General features: G+C 46.3%; 2 protein-coding genes and 1 pseudogene across 2 annotated transcripts; 1 reads left to right on the top strand and 2 right to left on the bottom strand.

The window, feature by feature from the left end:
- Positions 1-1,016: 1,016 nt before the first annotated feature.
- LOC120688136 (10 kDa chaperonin 1, chloroplastic-like) lies at positions 1,017-3,706 on the top strand. The gene is made up of 6 exons (XM_039970309.1): positions 1,017-1,314; positions 1,432-1,482; positions 2,336-2,401; positions 2,485-2,532; positions 3,340-3,369; positions 3,454-3,706. The coding sequence occupies exons 1-6, from the start codon at positions 1,177-1,179 to the stop codon at positions 3,520-3,522; spliced, it is 402 nt and encodes a 133-aa protein (XP_039826243.1). The 5' UTR covers positions 1,017-1,176; the 3' UTR covers positions 3,523-3,706.
- A 7,076-nt stretch (positions 3,707-10,782) lies between these two features.
- Positions 10,783-12,035, bottom strand: LOC120688135 (annotated as a pseudogene).
- A 4,791-nt stretch (positions 12,036-16,826) lies between these two features.
- On the bottom strand, positions 16,827-18,076 carry LOC120688132 (peroxidase 57-like). Its single transcript, XM_039970308.1, has 2 exons — positions 17,849-18,076; positions 16,827-17,750 (listed from the first exon to the last, which is right to left on the bottom strand). Exons 1-2 carry the CDS (start codon positions 18,074-18,076, stop codon positions 16,989-16,991), a joined length of 990 nt encoding a protein of 329 aa, XP_039826242.1. The 3' UTR covers positions 16,827-16,988.
- Between the last annotated feature and the right edge of the window lie 1,665 nt (positions 18,077-19,741).

The following is a 19,741-nucleotide window of genomic DNA, read 5'->3' as shown; positions in this document are numbered from 1 at the left end:
AACTGTAAATGACGAGACGAATTTTTAAAACCTAATTAGTCCATAATTGTACATTAATTACCAAATAACAATGAAAGTGCAACAGTACTAAAAAATTCAAATTTTTTCACGAACTAAACATGGCCTAAGTGGAAGTTTTATAGACACAGTTACTTAGGTAACTGTGCGAGATGAGTTTTATGGTGATGAAACTCTCTTTACATATCATTTCATGAAACTCTATCATTCTCTCTTCTTGACACGTTATTAGCAAAATTAATGATATTTAATGTTATGAAACTCTACATAAAACTCACATTAAAACTGCCCTAATTGACCTGATCATACATCACGGGTAACGAGGAATGTTGTGCAAGCAAGCTTGTATCTTTATAATATGCTCCGTAAAAAAGCGTACGCTGCATCGACCATCCTCAGTAGTAACTTGTGTAAGAGCATTTTTAAGAGAGTTTTTATATCTTTTCTAGTTTATAGTAATAAAAATTTTGGTGAAAAAATACGACCATCCTCAGTAGTAACTTGTGTAAGAGCATTTTTAAGAGAGTTTTTATATCTTTTTTAGTTTATAGTAATAGAGATTTTGATGAAAAAAATACCCTCCAATAGTCTTTTCTATTAGATATCTAAATATAGACATCTTTTATTTCAAATTTCTTACTAGCTAAAGATGGAGAGCGAGAATGACTCTCTAGTCTATGTACAAAATATATAAAAATTGTTGAAAAGTACAAAAATATAAAAAATAATTATTTACTTAAATAACTCTCTAAATGATGATTTAGAAAGTGGATTTTAAAAAAACTCTCAGAGAAGCTTCAACGGGCCAAATTAAAGAGATATTTTAGAATTTGAGTCTAAATTCATGAGTCTTTCAGAATTTGACGCCCCACCCAAATCTTGAAATTTCTCGAGACCCAATCTTGAAATTTCTCCAAATTAAATGGGAGCGCTCTACTCTCTAACGAAAATCACAGCCCAGCAAAATATAAGGGCCCAATAAGACACCACGGAAGCATCGAGAAGAAAGCCATCCCATGCCATCCTCACGAGCAAGGCAAGCAGATAAGGAACGGGACGCACCAACCCCCGGCGATTGCCGAAGGCCGGAACGAACCAAACCCCCTCGTCGTCCTTCTAGAAGCTCCCGCGTCCCCTCCCCGTAGCCTCTGCTCTCCAATGGCGCCCTCCCTCCTGGCCGTCGCCGCCTCACCCTTCCTCGTCGCCGGCAGCAGTTGCAGCCGCCGGCCGCTGGTCGCCGCCGTCACCCGCCGGGCCGGGCTGCGCGTTGCCGCGCTCAAGTACGACCCTGCCAAGGTAGGTGGGCTCGGTGCAGAGATGACGCGTTCTGGTTTTGAATCTCCAAGGAATCAAGGGTTTTGGGTAGGGTTCTGAGGTCTGACGCTGTGGTGCTTGTGTTGGTTTGCTCGTCAGGTGGCGCCGCAGTCCGACCGGGTGCTCGTCCGTCTCCAGCAGATCCCTGAGGTCTCTCCTCTACATCAACTAGCCATGAAATTTTCCAATGCTAAAATTTTTTGTCATTATCGATTGCGTGTGTGGTAGTTGTCAGTGCGTTGCTCCTACTTCAAACGTTCGTAGATGTTTGAAGAATCCTTAAGTGTGATGATTCTAGTTTGCAAGTGAAACACTCTGTACTATGGATTGATGTTTTAGAAACCATAGGATGGTTACATTTAAGTTTTTCTGATGTTGTAAAAAGCTTAGTATACTGATGTAGGCTTTAGGGACTTCCATTTTGCTGTTGGTAGTTATAACAAAGTTGTATACTTGCTCCACTTTTCAACTGTTATGTTTCAGTTAATTTAAGTTTAAACTTGATCAAACACATTTGATAAAGTATTAAGGTGGCTAAACAAAATACCGAATCAATCCAAATTAGTTTACTTTTGGCTTTTGAAGCACCACCTGTCACTTGGTTTCTCAGGGAAATCTCATGTTCATCTGCTAAGCTGTTTTATTGGTTCACTGAAGCTGAGACACATGCATTTTCACTGTAATTTCAGTGTTCTGTTTTGTGCACTGTATAGAGATTTTACAATACTGCAAAGATATGTTCGGCTGTTGTGAATCCAACAGGTTTTTTTGCATTTCCTATTCCTATGTATGGTTACTTTGACATGTTATGTGCTGTCTAGGATGGCCCCTTTATTTTAGAAGTTAGTGGAAGCAACTGTTGCATATTTACTTGTCTATAGCAGAATGATGGTTCAATCCTGTGGAACTATGTTACTGGATGCAAATGTCTTTGCTGAAGTTATTATAAGTTGATACATCCATATAATTAGCTGTTCCAACTAATTTTTTTTAATACTTCCAGAAATCTGCTGGAGGTGTATTGCTACCTAAGTCTGCTGTTAAGTTTGAGAGGTATCTGATGGGTGAGGTGAGATCTCTAGTCACTATCGATTTCTGTGATTCTTAACTTCAGCAGGCTACAATCTAACAATATTGTATTATTCATGTTAGATTCTATCGGTCGGTGCTGATGTTAGTGAAGTTGAGGCTGGAAAGAAGGTAAGCAGCATTTTGTAACATAACCTATTGATGCATGCACAGACACTCACTTTTACTGGCAAGAAGCGTTGTTTTTTCTTGCACGTGATTTGTGTTTGTACTAGAGAATGTTCTATTACATGATGCACATATTCTGGTTGCTTGTCTTCTATAATCTTTCTATTATTATGATGAAGGAAATTAAATACTTAATGAAAACCTTGGCCGTATGTTCTGTAGTGTTATCCTGTCATGAAAGAATAATATATTTTGTTGAGTAAATTAATGAGTAATAATCTTCAGTGAAGGTTCCTATTCTGATGGTTTGACCTGTAACAGTGAAGACAAATGTATTTTGCACTCTTCATTTGTAGACATTCAATTTTTTGTTATATACTGGTCTGCTGAGATGTTTCATCGATCCTTTATAGATACCAAAAGCTAACAGAGGCCACTACTGATCGCTCAACAATATCGAAAGTGTCTGTCAATAGAATTAACCTGCAGTGGCAATAACCTTAGATATGCATGATGCACTGTAAAATCTGAAAACACACATTCTTTATTTTGCTTTCCTCTCCTGGTCTATTTTTCCCTCCTACTTTAGTGCTACGGATAGAGTACATTGTTTCTTGTATCAGTACTGCTTTATTTTGCTTTCCTGTCCTGGTCTATTTTGCACTCATACTTTAGTGCTAGGGATATAGTACATTGTTCCTTGTATCAGTTCTTACAGTTGGCGCAATCCTTCCTTATATGTTACTTTTACCCAAATAAGATGTCTATCTCACAGAACACACTAACCTGGTATTGTTTGCGATTTTGCAGGTTCTATTTTCAGATATCAATGCTTATGAGGTAAACTAATTGATTCCTGCTTAACTGAAAATATTTCGTGAGCTTTTTCTTAGTCCTGCATGCTCTGATTTTGGATATCTGCAGGTGGACCTTGGTACTGATGAGAAGCACTGTTTCTGCCGGGAATCGGATCTGTTAGCTGTTGTTGAATGAATTTTACCCTAAAATTTCAGACTTGGGCTCCAATGCTCCAAGCCTACAAGTGAAAGTTCTTGACCCTTGTCCCAACTTTGTTGTATGCCATTTGAATGTTCATGAGTTCCACAACCTGACGAGTGTTAGTTACCAGTGAATTTTGGCCGCCATGAGCAGTAATGAATTACGCTTCTTTCCTTTAGTTTACGCCCAAAAGGGCGGCCTGGTGCAAGTGGTAGTGCTTGCCGCGTGTGAACCGAGAGGTCTCAGGTTCGAGCGGTGGCCTTTACACATTGCACGGTGTGTGGGAAAGACCTCCCGCTAATAACCTCCCCCAGACACCTCGCACAGTGCGGGAGCCTACGGCACTGGATACGTCCTCTAGTTTACGCCCCCATAAACTGTTCAGATTTTATATAAAGCTATGCCAACGGAACTTGGAGTGCTTTCATTGCTTAGCTGGTGCTTGTGCTTCTGAACACACTTCAAGATATGTCGTGCCTATTTTACTAGAGAATGTGTTCGACATGTTAGATACTGTTTGCAATTAGGAGGTGTGTAAATATTCTATGTGTTCAAGAGACTAAATGGAAGGGCCAGAATGCGAAGGAGGTTGAGGGTACTGGATTCAAGCTTTGGTACACGGGGGCAACATCGGGTAGGAATGGTGTCGGTATTTTGATCGATAGGAGCCTTAAGGATGGAGTCGTAGATGTTAGAAGGCGAGGCGACTGGATTATCCTGGTCCGGATAGTAGTTGGAGATTCGACTGTGAATGTGATCAGTGCCTATGCCTCTCAGGTAGGCATGAGTGAGAGCACCAAGAAGCAGTTCTGTGAAGATCTGGATAGTTTGGTCAGTACCGTGCTTGTCCGCGAGAAACTCATAGTAGGAGATTTCAACGGCCATGTGGGTGCGACTAATGTAGGATTCGAGCGGGTGCACGGGGGTTTTGGGTATGGTAGCAGGAGTCAAGAGGGGGAGGATGTTTTGAACTTCGCGTTGGCCTACGACTTGTTGATAGCGAATACCCTTTTTAGGAAGAGAGAATCCCATCTTGTGACCTTTCGTAGTGGACAACACTCGAGCCAGATCGACTTTATCCTTACTAGGAGGGAGGATGGACGGGATTGCTTAGATAGTAGGGTGATACCTGAGAAGTGTGTTGTCTCTCAACACAAGCTTGTGGTGGCGGACTTTCGCTTTCGGGTACGTGTCCACTGGGACAAACGTGCTAAGATTATGAGAACGAAGTGGTGGAAGCTTAGAGGGGAAGCGGCGCAAACGTTTAAAGAGAGGATGGTAGGTGAGGGGCCTTAGAAAGAAGGAGAAGATGCTGACGACATGTGGCTAAAGATGGCGATATGTGTCCGGAAGGTGGCCTTAGAGGTGCTTGGCGTGAGTAGGGGAGGCAAACAGGAAGGAAAAGACACCTGGTGGTGGAATGACGAGGTGCAAAGGACTATTAAGGAGAAGAAGGAATGTTTCAAGCGCATCCACCTTGAGAAGAGTGCAACCAACATCGAGGGCTATAAATTAGCGAAAAAGGCTGCAAAGCGAGCTGTGAGTGTAATGAAGGGTAAGGCATACGATGACTTGTATCAGCGACTAGGCACGAAGGAAGGGGAGAAGGACATTTATAGGATGGTTAGGATCTGCGAGCGGAAGACACAGGACATTAACCAAATCAAATGCATCAAGGATGGGACGGATCGACTTCTAGTGAAGGATGATGAGATCAAGGGCAGATGGCGAGAGTACTTCGACAAGCTGTTTAATGGAGAGAATGAGGGCACTACCTTTGAGCTAGATGACTCTTTTGACGATACCAACAGACGTTTTGTGAGAAGATTTCAGGAGGCAGAGATCGGGGAGGCTTTGAAGAGGATGAAGGGCGGTTAGACCTGGGCATGGGCTGCCCGACCCAACGGACCCGACCCAACCCGCCCGAAAATAGCCCGACCCGACCCGACCCGAAGAGTTTGATGGGCGGGCTCGGGTCAAAATTTTTGACCCGGTATGACTGACGGGCCGGGCACGGGCTAAAAATTTTGACCCGAAACCCGAAAAACAAGAAGGAACCCGACATTTTACATAGGCCCGGCCCGACCCGACCCGAACCCGACCCGACTGGCTGTCGGGTCGGGTGCGGGCTCAATTTTACGGCCCGGCCACCGGGTCGGGTCGGGCACGGGCCGCTAGAAAAAACACCGGGCTTTTTTTGGCCCGACCTGAACCCGAACCCGACCCGGCCCGGAGAATGCCCAGGTCTAAGGGCGGTAAAGCGATGGGCCCTGATGGTATGCCCATTGAGGTGTGGAGATGCCTATGTGACAGAGCGATAGTATGGTTAACCAAGCTTTTTAACCTTATTTTTCGGTCAAACAAGATACCTGAAGAATGGTGAAGAAGTATATTAGTACCGATCTTCAAAAACAAGGGAGATGTTCAGAGTTGTACTAACTACCGTGGGATTGAGCTGATGAGCCATACAATGAAGCTCTGAGAGGGTTATCGAGCACCGCCTAAAAAGAGTGACAAGTGTGACCCAAAATCAGTTTGGGTTCATGCCTAGAAGGTCGACCATGGAGGCGATTTTCTTAATACGACAATTGATGGAGAGATATAGGGAGCAGAAGAAGGATTTGCACATGGTCTTTATTGACCTCGAGAAGGCGTATGACAAAGTACCAAGGAATATCATGTGGTGGGCCTTGGAGAAGCACAAAGTCCCAACTAAGTACATTACCCTCATCAAGGATATGTTCAAGAATGCGATGACGTTTGTCCGGACATGTGGTGGCGACACCACTGACTTTCCTATTAACATAGGCCTACATCAGGGGTCGGCATTGAGTCCTTATTTATTTGCTTTGGTGATGGACGAGGTTACAAGGGACATATAAGGTGATATCCCTTGGTGTATGCTCTTTGCTGATGATGTGGTGCTAGTGGACGAGAGTAGAGCAGGGGTAAATAAGAAGTTAGAGCTGTGGAGACGCACATTAGAGTCAAAAGGGTTTAGAATTAGTAGGACCAAGACCGAGTACATGATGTGCGATTTCAGCGCATCTAGGCATGAGGGTGGTGACGTTAGTCTCGATGGGCAAGTGGTGGCCCATAAGGATATTTTTCGGTATTTAGGTTCGATGCTACAAAAGGATGGCGACATTGATGAAGATGTTAGGTATAGAATCTCAGCTGGCTGGTTGAAATGGTGTCAAGCTTCTGGTGTCTTCTGTGACAGGAGGGTGCCACAAAAGCTAAAAGGTAAGTTCTATAGGACAACGATTAGCTCGACGATGTTATACGGTGCTGAATGTTGGCCTACAAAAAGACGACATGTCCAGCAACTGAGTGTAGTAGAGTTGCGGATAGTACGGTGGTTTTACGGGCACACAAAGAGGGATAGAGCCCGGAACGAAGCTATTCGGGAAAGAGTAGGGGTGGCACCAATTGAGGAGAAACTTACCCAATATTGGTTGAGATGGTTTGGACATGTCCAACGGAGGCCTCCGGAGGCGCCGGTGCGTAGTGGGGTGTTAGTGTGTTGATAAGTTAAGGAGGGGTAGATGTAGATCTAAACTGACATGGGACGAGTCGGTTAAGAGAGACATTAAAGATTGGGATATCTCTGAGGAGCTAGCTTTGGATATGAGCGCTTGGAGACTAACTATCAATGTGCCTGAATCATGACCTTTGTGTCTTTTAGATTTCATCTCTAGTCTACTCCAATTCGTTTGGGACACAAGACTATATTGTTGTTGTAATGTGTTCGACATGTTCGAAGTTGCTTATTTTTGGGTCCTTTGTAGACTTTTCTTGACCTACGCATTGCTCAGCTAGAGTTTGTTTACCAATAATTGATCACCATTTGTTTGGAAAAACGCATGTCTTTCCCTAAACCATGGTTATCTTGAAGATAAAATGGTTGCGAAGCCCGTGCTATCAGCACGCCAATTCTCATTCCATTCTGATACTAGCACCGACCTACTGAGCAAGTTCTCGTAGAGTACTCTTTGACAATGTTAGTCTAAATGTTAAACGGTGAACGATCGGTCACCCACTGTAACAAATAGTCGGAATACACGGCCGTTTAAACGACCTTATAAACTGTCGAAACGGGTTTATACGGTTTTACACGGCTAATCGGCCGACACAGCTACCCATCGAGTAGCGTTTATACGCCGTGTAAACGGCCGTGTAGATGAATAGTGCTCCTTGGGCGTCTGAATCACTAATTCACTGGTCTAGGAGGAGCAAAAGCTGCAAAGAAAGCCAGCCAGCCATGAAAGAATCCCCGAGGTCAAGTCGTAAGCTATCGCCGGGCAGGGGCAACAGCAGTGCTGCCGCTGTGCCGCGTCCCCGTTCGGCGTTCGCGTTGCTAACGGCCCCGTTTGCCTCAACGTCCGTGGCCGTACGTGCCTTGCTGCCGGCTTGCCACAATAGTGCTTCACCGCGTTCTTGTAATACGTGGCGGTGATGAAGCACTAGAAGAGATGCAGAATTAATTTGGTATTATAGAAGAAAACTATCTTGCTAATAGCTACTCTCTTCTGTTAATAGCATTTTTTTCTAAGTCAAGCTTCTTTAATTTCGATCCACTTTAACAACTATAATACCAAATATATGGACTACCGAGACGTATTTAATAAGGCGTTGTATCTGGTGGAAACCATAATTTTTGTGAAAATCCATACAAATCACGACAAAAAAGTCGTCTAAATTTATCAAAAAAATCACACATGTAGATGATATGATAATACACAACTTTGTAAAATATCTTCTCCAAACTCGACTTCGTTTGTGAGATATAAAATAACAAATTTCAAGCCAGAAAGTTGTCAAAATGATTTGTTAGAAATTTGTTATTTTTATATCTCACAAACAAAGTCGAGTTTGGACAATATATTTTACAAGGTTGTGTATCATCATATTATCTACATGTGTGATTTTTGGTAAATTTAGTTGACTTTTTTTTGCTATGGTTTGCGCGGGTTTTCACGAATGTTGCGGTTTCCACCAGATATGTTCGCAATTAACAAAACTAATTTCATGTCATAGATGCTGGTGTATTTTTCCTATAAACTTGCTCAAAGTTAGAAAATTTTGACTAAGGATAAAACTCAAACGACTTGTATTTTGAACAAAGGGAGTATAGATTATCATTGACGCGCTGGTTCATACCTACAATTTGGGGAAGAAATGGAAGAAGGCAAATGTATATAGTGTAGCTTCTGCCGCTGTGATTAGGTTGCTACCTTCAATTCTACAGCCAATTGTTTAAAACTGCCGCTCTTTTCGTCTAAACACGGAAGAAGCCCCAGCCCACAGGTCTGATGTATCTGATGCAACGGTCGGTCTGAATTGCTACAACACCTTGGCCCCAACATGGTCGGCCACTGCTATTACTGTATAACGAAGACTACAGGTCCCGGTTCGAACATCAGTGATCAGGCATGCAACCATGTACTCGCAGCCTTTGGTCCCCCCCCCCCCACCCCCACCAAACACAGTACAGATGTACGCTCATATATACGCACACACGCTCATCCATATGAATACACGCACACAACCCTACCTTACGAGTATAGTTGGCCAGATGGCCCGCACGGTACGACCCGACCCTAAACACTATCGGGCACGGCACGACTAGGTATGGTGGCTTAGTTGTGCCGCGCCATGTTGGCACCACGTGTCTTCCGTCCGGCTCAAGCACAACACGATGGAGGTTTGACCGTGCCGGGCCGACCCGATTGCCCACGAGCACGCCAGCCCAACGAGCCCATCGAGCACACCCCGCATTAGGTCTGGGCAAATATAACCGAGAATCGAACAAAAAAACCATGAATCGGAACCGAATCAAACCGAAACCGAGAATTTCGGTTCCTCTTCGGTTCTGGTTCTCAGGAACCGAAGTACTCGGTTCGGTTCCGGTTCCTAACTCGGTTAACCGAGGACATTGTACATTCAGTCCATCAACCTATTAGTCTATACTCTGTTGTGAGTGTGAATCACTAAATTGGTTGTGATTGTTGCTTGTTTTCTTTTAAATTCTTTGTAGTCTGTTGTACATTCAACCCATTATAGCCCATTGTACATTGTTTTCTTTTAAATAAGGTGAAATGTTGTCGAAATTTGCTATTGAATGAGCTATTTTTAGTGCATCATGGAAGTTCGATTCCATCGGTTACAACCGGAACCGAACCGAAAGGAACCGAAAATAAAGTTCCTCGGTTCCTAATTCTGAAAAGAACCGAACGGTTCCTATTTTCGAGAAATCAAACTTCTCCAAGAATCGGTTCGGTTCTAACTGAACGCCGAGGCCTACCGTCCATAAGGCGGCGCCACTGCAGCTTGCCGGACTGACCCTGCTTGCGCCACTTCCGCTCGTCGGCCGCCCCAGTATGCGCACCGTTGCGCCCGCCGCTGCTGCCTCGCTAGCCTCCCCCACCAGCACGCTGAGCCGCTGCTCGCTGGCCCCTGATGCCGCGCCCCTGGATGTCGCCAGCCGCTCACATGCCATCTTCTCCATCCATAAGGGAAGGGAAGGTGCTCCGGGAGGAGAGGGTGCGGGTGGAGAGAGAGCCAGAGAGGAAGAGAGTGATGGATGGTAGGAAGCCACGGATTGAGGGATGGGCTGTTGAATGGGTCGAATCGTGCTAGACCTTTAGTCGTGTCGTGTCCGGACCGGCACTACATGCCGAGGTCCCGGTGTAGATCCGACACGCCTCATTGTGTCGTGTCGCCACTGTCCCTATTGATCGTGGGTCGGGCCGGGTTAGTGTCGTGTTTTTTCGTGCTGTGCCTCGTGCAATCCACTAGACCGAGTCCATTTGGTCATCTATACTGTAAGTATCTCCGAAAGACCGAACTAGCTTACCACTAAAAGAATAAATCTAGAAAAATACGAGCGTCCATGCAGGCATAGTCTAGGACTCAAACTTGGGTGGCAGGTTCCAGGAACCTTACGAACTTGCTTTGTTTTCTCTTTACAGAGCATAATCATACACATGGTACATTCACCCGTCACTTATGCTGTTACATATTATGTATAAAACCATAAAATTCGAATTAAATGAATTGAACATAAGATCAAAATGAACCAACTTTGATCGAAACAAAATGAATAGTAATAAGGAGACAACATTTCATCAAAGTCACATGATGATACATTCATCCCTTAGAAAGGTAAGATAGGTTATTACTACTCATTACAAAAACGTTAGAATTCAAATGAAATGAATTGAACATCATATCAAAATGAAGCAACTTGAATCAAACAAAAATGTAATAAGAAGACGACAACATTTCAGATCATCAAACCAAAGAGGGAAGTTAAACAGATAAATGGATAAGGAGACCGGACGATCCGATGGTCAGTTAAATTTGCTGCAGACCTTGCGGATCTCCCCTGCGTGCCGGTGAGCACATTGACCTCGCTGAGCTTTGCGAGAACGTTGGCGAACTGCGCCTGGAATTGGCCAGCATTTTTGGCGAGCTGGTCGACGATCCAACGTGTGGAGCTGTCGCTGTAGAGGTTCTGGTCAACGGAGAGGACACCGCGGCGGAGCTGCAGGTTCTTGTAGTAGTTGTTGTCCACCTTCAGGGCACTCGACTGGTCGTCCAGGAACACGGCGTTCCCGTCCGACGATGTCACGTTCGGGCACACCCACTTCTTGTACACCGACGCGGTGGCCGGGTCCATGCTGGGGTCCGTCGCGCCGGGCTTGCCGCCGTACCTGTACAGCCGGCTGTTCTTGATCGAGCTGCAGTGCGTGGCGCCCACCGTGTGCGCGCCCAGCAACACCACCGTCTCGTACGCGGTCATCCCCAGCCTGGCGTAGTACGCGACGGCCTGCGCCGCCGTGTACTCCGGCGCCGGGAGGTTGACGTCGGAGGCCCGGGACTGGCGGCGGTCCCTCCGCCCCGTGCGCACCGCGTACGCCGGCCCGCCGGCCAGCGCCACCGCGTCCCTGGTGGCGAGGATCTCGATGTCGGAGCACGAGATCACGCCGGGGCACCTCTTCTCCAGCTCCGCCTTGATGGCCGCGATGAGGTCGTAGCCCTTGACGCTCAGGTTCGGCGGCGCCGTCTTCTCCGTGCCGGGGCCGTCGATCAGCAGGCCGCCGTCGCACCCCTGCAATTACAGTCTCTTTGCAATGTTAATCCACGACCCCTTCGTAACAGTCGTGTGCATGGAGTAGCTTGATTGCTTAGCTGGGGGGTCCGTACATTGACGGCGCACTCGTGGAATTGCAGACGGAGGAGGTAGGCGACGATGGGGGGCCTCGCGGGCGAAGCGGGCCTTGACGAAGCTCTGCACCACCGCCTCCACGTCGCTGGCGTTGCACTTTCCCTTGTAGAACCCGTACTGCAGCTGCGCGCTGCCGCCGGCGACGAAGGCCAGCACGGCCAAAGCCACCATTAGCGCCGGCGCACTCATGCGCGCTGCTGAGGCCATAGCAATGCAATGCAAATAAAAAGCTTGGCTTGCTAATACTAACACTAGGCTACTAGCTAATGCTAGCTCTCCTGGTTTCTCAAACCAGCGCGGTGAGATGCAAATGGCCCATGCTAAGCCTATTTATAGGTAATGATATCGCAATAATCAAGCTCAATCGTCTATACCGTGGTCATGGAGATCACGTAGGTTCGCAGTCTGGTCCCCCCCCCCCCCCCTTCTATTTTAATTTTCAAGAGAGGGAATTAAAGGATTTGCTAGCTTGCTATGCTAGCTGTGACAGAAAGGAAAGGGATATATTCGTCGGGGAATAATGAATGACATATGAGTGTGGGTATTCTTTTTGCTCTATTGACTAGCCAAAGAATTCAAGACTCTAATTGTGCCAGAATGGTTCTACGTTAGTGGGTTTACACCAATCGACTCACCAGCTATCATTGCTTAGCATGCAGCTGTAATATTCAGATTTCGGAGCCATGCGTATTCTCTACAATTTCCATCACTTTCCGAACGGGCTCGCTCCATCGGTCCACGCAACATCGAATAATAACATTCGCAACATAAAAAAACATCTGCAAAAACTAGCAATTGCAACATCAAAAAATATTGAAAAAAATTGTTAACCATCCATTGATAATGAGGGAAAAATCCGCCGCAACATATGTTTCATGTTGCATAGGACATTGAAAGTGATCGGGTGCTCTAGCCTAAGAGGGGGAGGGGGTGAATTAGGCACTAATAAAAACTTAGACCTATGGCTCCAACTAGTTTGCACAAAACTTAAACTAAAACATGCTTTCTAGATGTGCAACTAGGTTGTTCTAGTGTGAAACCCCTATCCCAAAAGAGTTTAGCAACATATAGTCTTTCCTATCAAGAAACTATTCTATGAAAGTAAAGGCACACAAATTGCTAGTAAGAAATGCGGAAGCTTAAAGAGCGGGATAGGATATAGCGAACTCTTGACGCGGGTGTTTATCCCGTGGTTCGGTTAGCCACAAAGGCACACCTACGTCCACGTTGTTGTAGTACTCACTAAGAGTATTGCTACTCGGCCACCAAGTCTCTTCCGTGAACACAATCACGGTCACCTTGGCCCCGGGTTCCACTAAGGAGCTTCTCCACAAAGGATGGGGGTCTCCACAAAGTGTCGTCGCTGCTCCACACCAAGTCGGAGAGTCGATGACGTTGCCGGCGAGCTTCAAAGCTCCAAGGTGCCGGCGCACCAAGCTCTTGTTTTGGTTCACTAGAGAACCACAGCACAAAGGCTCAAGGCCTTGCAATCACACTCACTAAGAGCTTAACCTTTACACAACACTCTCAAAGTGTGCTAAGGGCTAAGGATATGATCTTGATGCTTTTGTATGGCTTGGAGATGTTCTTGGGTGTGTGTGGGATATCCAGCAACTCCAGCAACCTTCAAATGGCCGGGGTGAGGCGTATATATAGGCCACCAAGTCTTGTAGCCGTTGTTCCAACGGTCAGCAGAAAATCTGCGTATCATCGTTTGAACCGATGCCTTTGTCTGGGGTAGCGTCGGTTCATCCGGTCACTCTAATACCCGAAGTAGCTGTTGAACTCCTGACAGCTGACACAGTGATCACCGGTTGAACCGATGCTTTCCCGTCGGTTAAACCGGTCACTCACAGCATCCTCCTCTTCTGCTGATGTCATTACACCGATAGTATGCACCGATGCCTCACCGGTTCAACCAGTGCTGAAGATTTGGCTCTTGCGCGACTTGCATCGTCTCTGGAACACAGTACGCCCAATGCACTGATGCCCCTTTTTGAACCATCGGTTCATCCGGTGCCTATAAGCTAACTTGGCTTCGATTTCCTTCTGCACCAAAATACCATGGCGTCGGTTCTTCCGACAACCATCGGATGCACCGATGCTCATGTGTCGGTTCTTCCGGTGCTACTGACCGATGCTCATGCGGAACCCCCGTAGGGGCAGCCCTTCTGGTCTTGCTACGCCTATCTTCTCTTTCTCTTTGCATCACTTGAACCTAAAAGCCTGAGAATGATCATCTTAACAATCATATTAGTCCAAGTGTTGTGTTGTCATTCGATCACCAAAATCACTCGAAATGGCATAAATGGTGCCATGTTCGTTTCAGACATTTAAATATCTCATTGAAGGCGCAACATCCAGATTAAGCACTTACAACATCCAGATAAACACTTGCAACATCTAGATAAAACACTTGTAACAAAATGCAACAACACAACGTCTAGATCTGCTTTTGCAACATCCGCTTGAAATACTTGCAACATTTTAAAATCACTACTGCAACATCATAAGATACCTATTGCCACATGACCACCCCGTGCTCACCACAGCCTTAGGTCATCTTCAACCTCCAGGAGCTGCCCGCCATGACCGCCGCTCGGAGCTCCTCCGGCGGCCGGCGCGGCTTACCCCTGGTGCGGGACAGTGACCAGGGCGGGGGAGCAGCGGCCCAGCTCCCCACCGCATGCACCCCAGCAAGCAACCGCCCAGAGCTGCCCCCATGACCGGAATTCACCGACGCCGGCAGGGGGCTCGTTGTTGTTCCGGAGCTCGCGGCTGCTCACACGGGGCTCACCGCTGTCTACATGCATCGCCGACCGTGCTGGGATCGCCGGCCATGTGCTCTGCCGGCCCCCGGAGTTCCCACAGCCGCTCACACGCCACTGCCGGCAAGAGCTCGCCGTTGGTCTCGTGCGCCGCGGCCTTCGCGCGCCGCTCGCCGCCGGCCTGGTCGAGAAACATGGAAGGGGATAGAATGAGGAAGGCGAGTCTGGAATGGAATGGTGAGGGAGGGCGTCCGATCCATCAGACGCTCGATCCCTAGCATTATCGCTTTTCGAAACAAGATCCCTTCCCTCTTTTCCATTTCAACCAATCCCGGCACCCTCTTTTAGTCTTTTCAGTAACTGTAATCTTTTAGTCCTTTTCGGAGCAATATTTCTGTACATTTTCATTCAGTTTATGATACAAGATCCCTCTTTAATTTCAATTTCATGCAAAAAAAAACTCTTAAACACATATAAGAAACAGAAGCAAAGCAGAAATTTATACATCATGGTTGGCTGGATAATCAGGCCCTTCGATGCCCACGTGCGGGGTGGGCAATTGCACAGGGCCTCTAAAATTGAAGGGCCCCCAAATTGTTCGGTCAAGGCTCATAGCAGATGGTAGTTTAGAACAGCAAGAGCCCATATCCGCTGAGACTAGAGGGAAATGAAGAGCAGTGGCCCTTTGCCGATTCCTTCCACACGAAGACACCATTGCCATCGCCGTTGGTTTCGTTCCGACCGATCGACGTGAATACAGACACCATGACCACGCCGCTCGTCACTCGAAGCCGACGCCTGTCCGTGCCGAGGTCGTGGTGCCGTCGCCGGTCGCCGCGCTGCCGACCGCACCATCACCAGCTTGTCTCGCCGTGCTGTCGCTGTCGCTGTCGCCGTCGCCGCGACGCACCGCTCCGTCGCTGCTCCGTCGCCAGCTTGCCACGCCACGCCATCGCCACGGGCCTCCAAATCCTGGAGACGGCCCTAAGGATAATTCACCTATGCAAGGAAAATTAGAACGTATACAACATCATGAACTTTTCTTTCGTACTCCCATAGATTTTTTTTCTTTTTTTTAGATTTATAATTTTTGCTATGTATCTAGATATGTGCTATATCTAGGTGCATAGCAAACACTATGAATTTATTAAAGCCAAAACATCTAAAATTTGGAATGGAGGCAGTAGTACATAAAATTTCCTAATTTGGCCCATTAGTTGTTAGTTGTAGGAAGGTAGGTAGTACTTCCTCGCAATCTAAGAGGTCAAGCCACAGCACAACCAGCCATATATGAAAAGTGATAGAGGAGGGACTAGAACATTCTAGTAATATTTTTAGTAGCGGTCAACACAACAATATGTCAAGCGATTTGAAATGGAATAGTTAAGCACAAGGTGCGCCATATTATGCATCGACACAACTGTGTAAACTATCAATTTTTTTTTTAAAATGGTGTTAACGTACATTGTAATTTCACGGCAGGCTTTGATATATGAACTAAAATTTAGGGCTATTTAATTATTTCTTCGACCATTTTTAAGTTACAACAGGATATATACTACTGCAACCCTTGATCGAGTCTGTGATCCCCAATTCTGGTGGCAGCTTTGGCAAGCTGAGATTTTGCTGGTAAGCTGAGATTTTGCTGGTAACATTGGTTTCTGGGGGGCAGAGTCAGATAGGATAGCCAGGATCCGGCTTATCAACGGCCGCCCACACGGATATGCCACCCAATCGAGCACGTCGTCATGGGAGACAGACCATATAGGAGTAGTCATGTAAAACTGAAGTAGCACCCAACCCATTTCAATAATGGAGTTGATTCGTATAACTTATTTTTGCTTAAATTGGCTATTGTTCTATGCCAGAAAATGGTATATGATTTTGAGTCTTATATCAAATTCATACCTACTACCTTCCACTACATATATGCTGCCTATACTGGTAACATCGTTGGAATGAGAGCAACTTGGCGTATCGGGTGTTTACTCAAAGAGATGTACGGAAAATTATGTTCCTAAATGTAAGATGTTTTGGGCCCATCATGATCTCCATTATACCACTTTCTTTGCTGGTTTTAATCTATAAGTGATAATGAAAACTAATTAAATTACTGTAATGACAATTGATCATGACAAATCCAACTATAATTTTTAAATTTGAAGCACGCGTTTTTTGAAGAGGTAGTACAAAAGAAATGAAGAAATCTATAGTAACACTGATCTGATTTGGCATAGTAACGTAATCCATAAAATAATCACGACATCAATTTCCTCATTACAACGCTTGCTCATACCACAACGTGTATGTTATTACAAAAACCGATTGAAATGAATGAAATAAAATGAATGAAAACCACATCAAAATCAACTAAATTTGATCAAACCAGATTAAAAAGGAAGAAAACATTTTGGATGACACGATCCACGAGGTGAAGACGGAATGATCAGATGTCGTCATCAGTTGAACTTGTTGCAGACCTTGCGGATCTCGCCCTGTGCGCCGGTGAGCACGTTGACCTCGCTGAGCTTCACGAGCACCTGCCCGAACGCCGACTGGAAGAGTCCGCTGTTGCTGGCCAGCTGATCGATGATCCACCTCGTGGAGCCGTCGCTGTACAGGTTCTGGTCGCACGGGAGCACGCCACGGTGGAGCTGCAGGTTCTTGTAGTAGTGGTTGTCCACCTTCAGGGCGCTCCACTGGTCGTCCAGGAACACGGCGTTGCCGTCCGACGACGACACGTTCGGGCACACCCACTTCTTGTACACCGACGCGGTGGCCGGGTCCATTCTGGGGTCGGTGGCGCCGGGCTTGCCGCCGTACCCGTACAGCCGGCTGTTCTTGATGGCGCTGCAGTGCGTGGCACCCACGGTGTGCGCGCCCAGAAGCACCACCGTCTCGTACGCGGTCATCCCCAGCCTGGAGAAATACGCGACCGCCTGCGCCGCCGTGTAGTCGGCCGCCGGGAGCTTGACGTCGGAGGCCCGAGACTGCCGGCGGTCCCTGCGCCCCGTGCGCACGGCGTACGCCGGCCCGCCGGCCAGCGCCACGGCGTCCCGGGTGGCGAGGATCTCGATGTCGGAGCAGGACACCACGCCGGGGCACCGCCGCTCCAGCTCCGCCTTGATGGCCGCGATGAGGTCGTAGCCCTTGACGCTCAGGTTCGGTCCCGCCGTCTTCTCCGTGCCGGGGCCGTCGATTAGTAGACCGCCGTCGCACCCCTGCGGTTGAACGAACCTGTCGCGTTAATCACCCGGAGCAATGCAATGCAATGCAAGACGACGGACATGCACGGGCTAGCTTTGCTGCAGGGAAGTACATTGACGGCACACTCGTGGAACTGCAAGCGGAGGAGGTAGGCGACGATGGGGGCCTCGCGGGCGAAGCGGGCCTTGACGATGCCCTGTACCACCGCCTCCACGTCGCTGGCGTTGCACTTGCCTTTGTAGAACCCGTACCGTAGCTGCGCGCTGCCGCTGGCGGCCAGCGACAGCACCGCGAGAACCACCATCAGAGCCGACGCCCACATGCGCGCTGCCGAGGCCATTGATGCTGAATTGCTAGCTAGTACTGAAGGTTTAGGTTAGCTCTTGAATGTCAGAGATCAGTTTGGGCGTGAGAATCAGATGGCACCATTGTGAGCCTATTTATATGCGATCGGCATTGAGAGAGAATGATGTAGAAGTAATGCGAGCTGAGTTCAATAGTTTATATTACTGTTTGCATCATTGTGGTTTATGGACATCACGTAGGCTCGCAGTTTGGATGCTTTCTCTTTCGAGAAATCAGGAGGACTTCGCTAGCTGTGTCTGAAACAAACAACATGATACATAGACAGTTTTAGTTGGTCTCCCTTTGTGGAATTGAATTGACAGAATTTGGGATGATAATCTTGTTTAGATCCTCGATGGTACAACAATGGTTCTACACAGTTCTGGGTTTGCACTAATTGCGCCAGTTGGCAATTATTTTTAATTCCCAAGGTTTTTGTCCTTCATGCTTTGATCATCTCAATTCAGTTATATTCTGGTTGCTAATTTGTTTGTATTACATTGGCCGGGATGTCAGGCGCATTGAAAATACACCACTCCTATTATTGAAATATTGAGGCATGATAACTGTCATAATACTCTATTTTTTATGATGAATCACATAATGGAGAACGAACTTTTCTTTTGTGGATAGAGTTATATTGTCTCCAGTAAATTAATTGGCTGTAGGGAAGATTACGCCTACATAATTTTTCTTTAATTTGCAAACTGAAAGGTCAGGCCACAACCGTGTGCATAGATGAAGGAAGAGGAAAACATCGTCATTTAAAATAGTGTTCAATCCAACAATAATTTGACTTGAGCATGTCAACCTGGATAATTAAGCACAAGTCGCATCATTTTTATGCATCTACACAACTGTTTGACACATTAGAAAAAAACAGCTTTCCTACAAATGTAGTTTTTGAATAGCCTTTTTGATAGTGGAAGTTAAATAGATAAAACAATGGTTATTTAGTAAATCCTTATGAAGTTATATGGAAAGATGCTCGAAAGAGATTAAAGACACTATTACAAAAACGATTCATAGGAATGCCGCGTTTATTTAGGATGGGTCAAAAGGTAACCCGCTCCTACAAAGGGAGCAGAGCTACTGTACCAATTGACCTGTCCATGAAAATATATTTCTAGGGATGGGTGATGGCGCGCATCACCTGTCCTAGGAAATGTGTACCATTTTTAGAGGCAGGTGACGCTATCACCCACCACTAGAAATATACACATGTACACATGTACTTCAAGTTCAAATTTTATCCACATGTCTAATCACAAGTTTTCACAGTTTCAAATGGACCGTAGCAGAAGCTGCGTTGTGAGATGACATCCTTGACGAAAAAATCACATAGCATCTCCCGGATCATCTTATATGAGTCTTTGGAAATTGGGTCGGGTGGAGCTTTATAATCCTCCAGAACACCACATTTAATAAAATGTACATTGGTAAATAATAAATAAATAAAATAAGTGATTAATGCATAAAAGTGCTGGGAAGAGTACATATAACAGATCTTTTTGTATTTACTCTTTGGCCAATCCAAGGAGTCCAATACGAGGACTCTCCATGAGGTGGCTGGTAGACAATCATCCACATTTGTTGCTTAATTGTGGTGCATCTAGTGTCTTCAGTCCCCACAATGCAGTTGCTTCTCAAACTTCAGCAG

This window comes from Panicum virgatum, chromosome 9N, assembly GCF_016808335.1.
Source record: "Panicum virgatum strain AP13 chromosome 9N, P.virgatum_v5, whole genome shotgun sequence".
NCBI lineage: Eukaryota > Viridiplantae > Streptophyta > Magnoliopsida > Poales > Poaceae > Panicum > Panicum virgatum.
The sequence above is the reverse complement of the archived record's forward strand: the minus strand, read 5'-3'. Positions and strand labels throughout refer to the sequence as shown.

Bases quoted from the DNA above. Each gene is read 5' to 3' on its own strand.
- LOC120688136 (XM_039970309.1), top strand. From the start codon at position 1,177: ATGGCGCCCTCCCTCCTGGCCGTCGCCGCCTCACCCTTCCTCGTCGCC. The intron at 2,533-3,339 runs GTAAGCAGCATT...GCGATTTTGCAG, and splicing joins AAGTTGAGGCTGGAAAGAAG to GTTCTATTTTCAGATATCAA. The intron at 3,370-3,453 runs GTAAACTAATTG...GGATATCTGCAG, and splicing joins CAGATATCAATGCTTATGAG to GTGGACCTTGGTACTGATGA.
- LOC120688132 (XM_039970308.1), bottom strand. From the start codon at position 18,076: ATGGCCTCGGCAGCGCGCATGTGGGCGTCGGCTCTGATGGTGGTTCTC. The intron at 17,751-17,848 runs GTACTTCCCTGC...GTTCAACCGCAG, and splicing joins TCCACGAGTGTGCCGTCAAT to GGGTGCGACGGCGGTCTACT.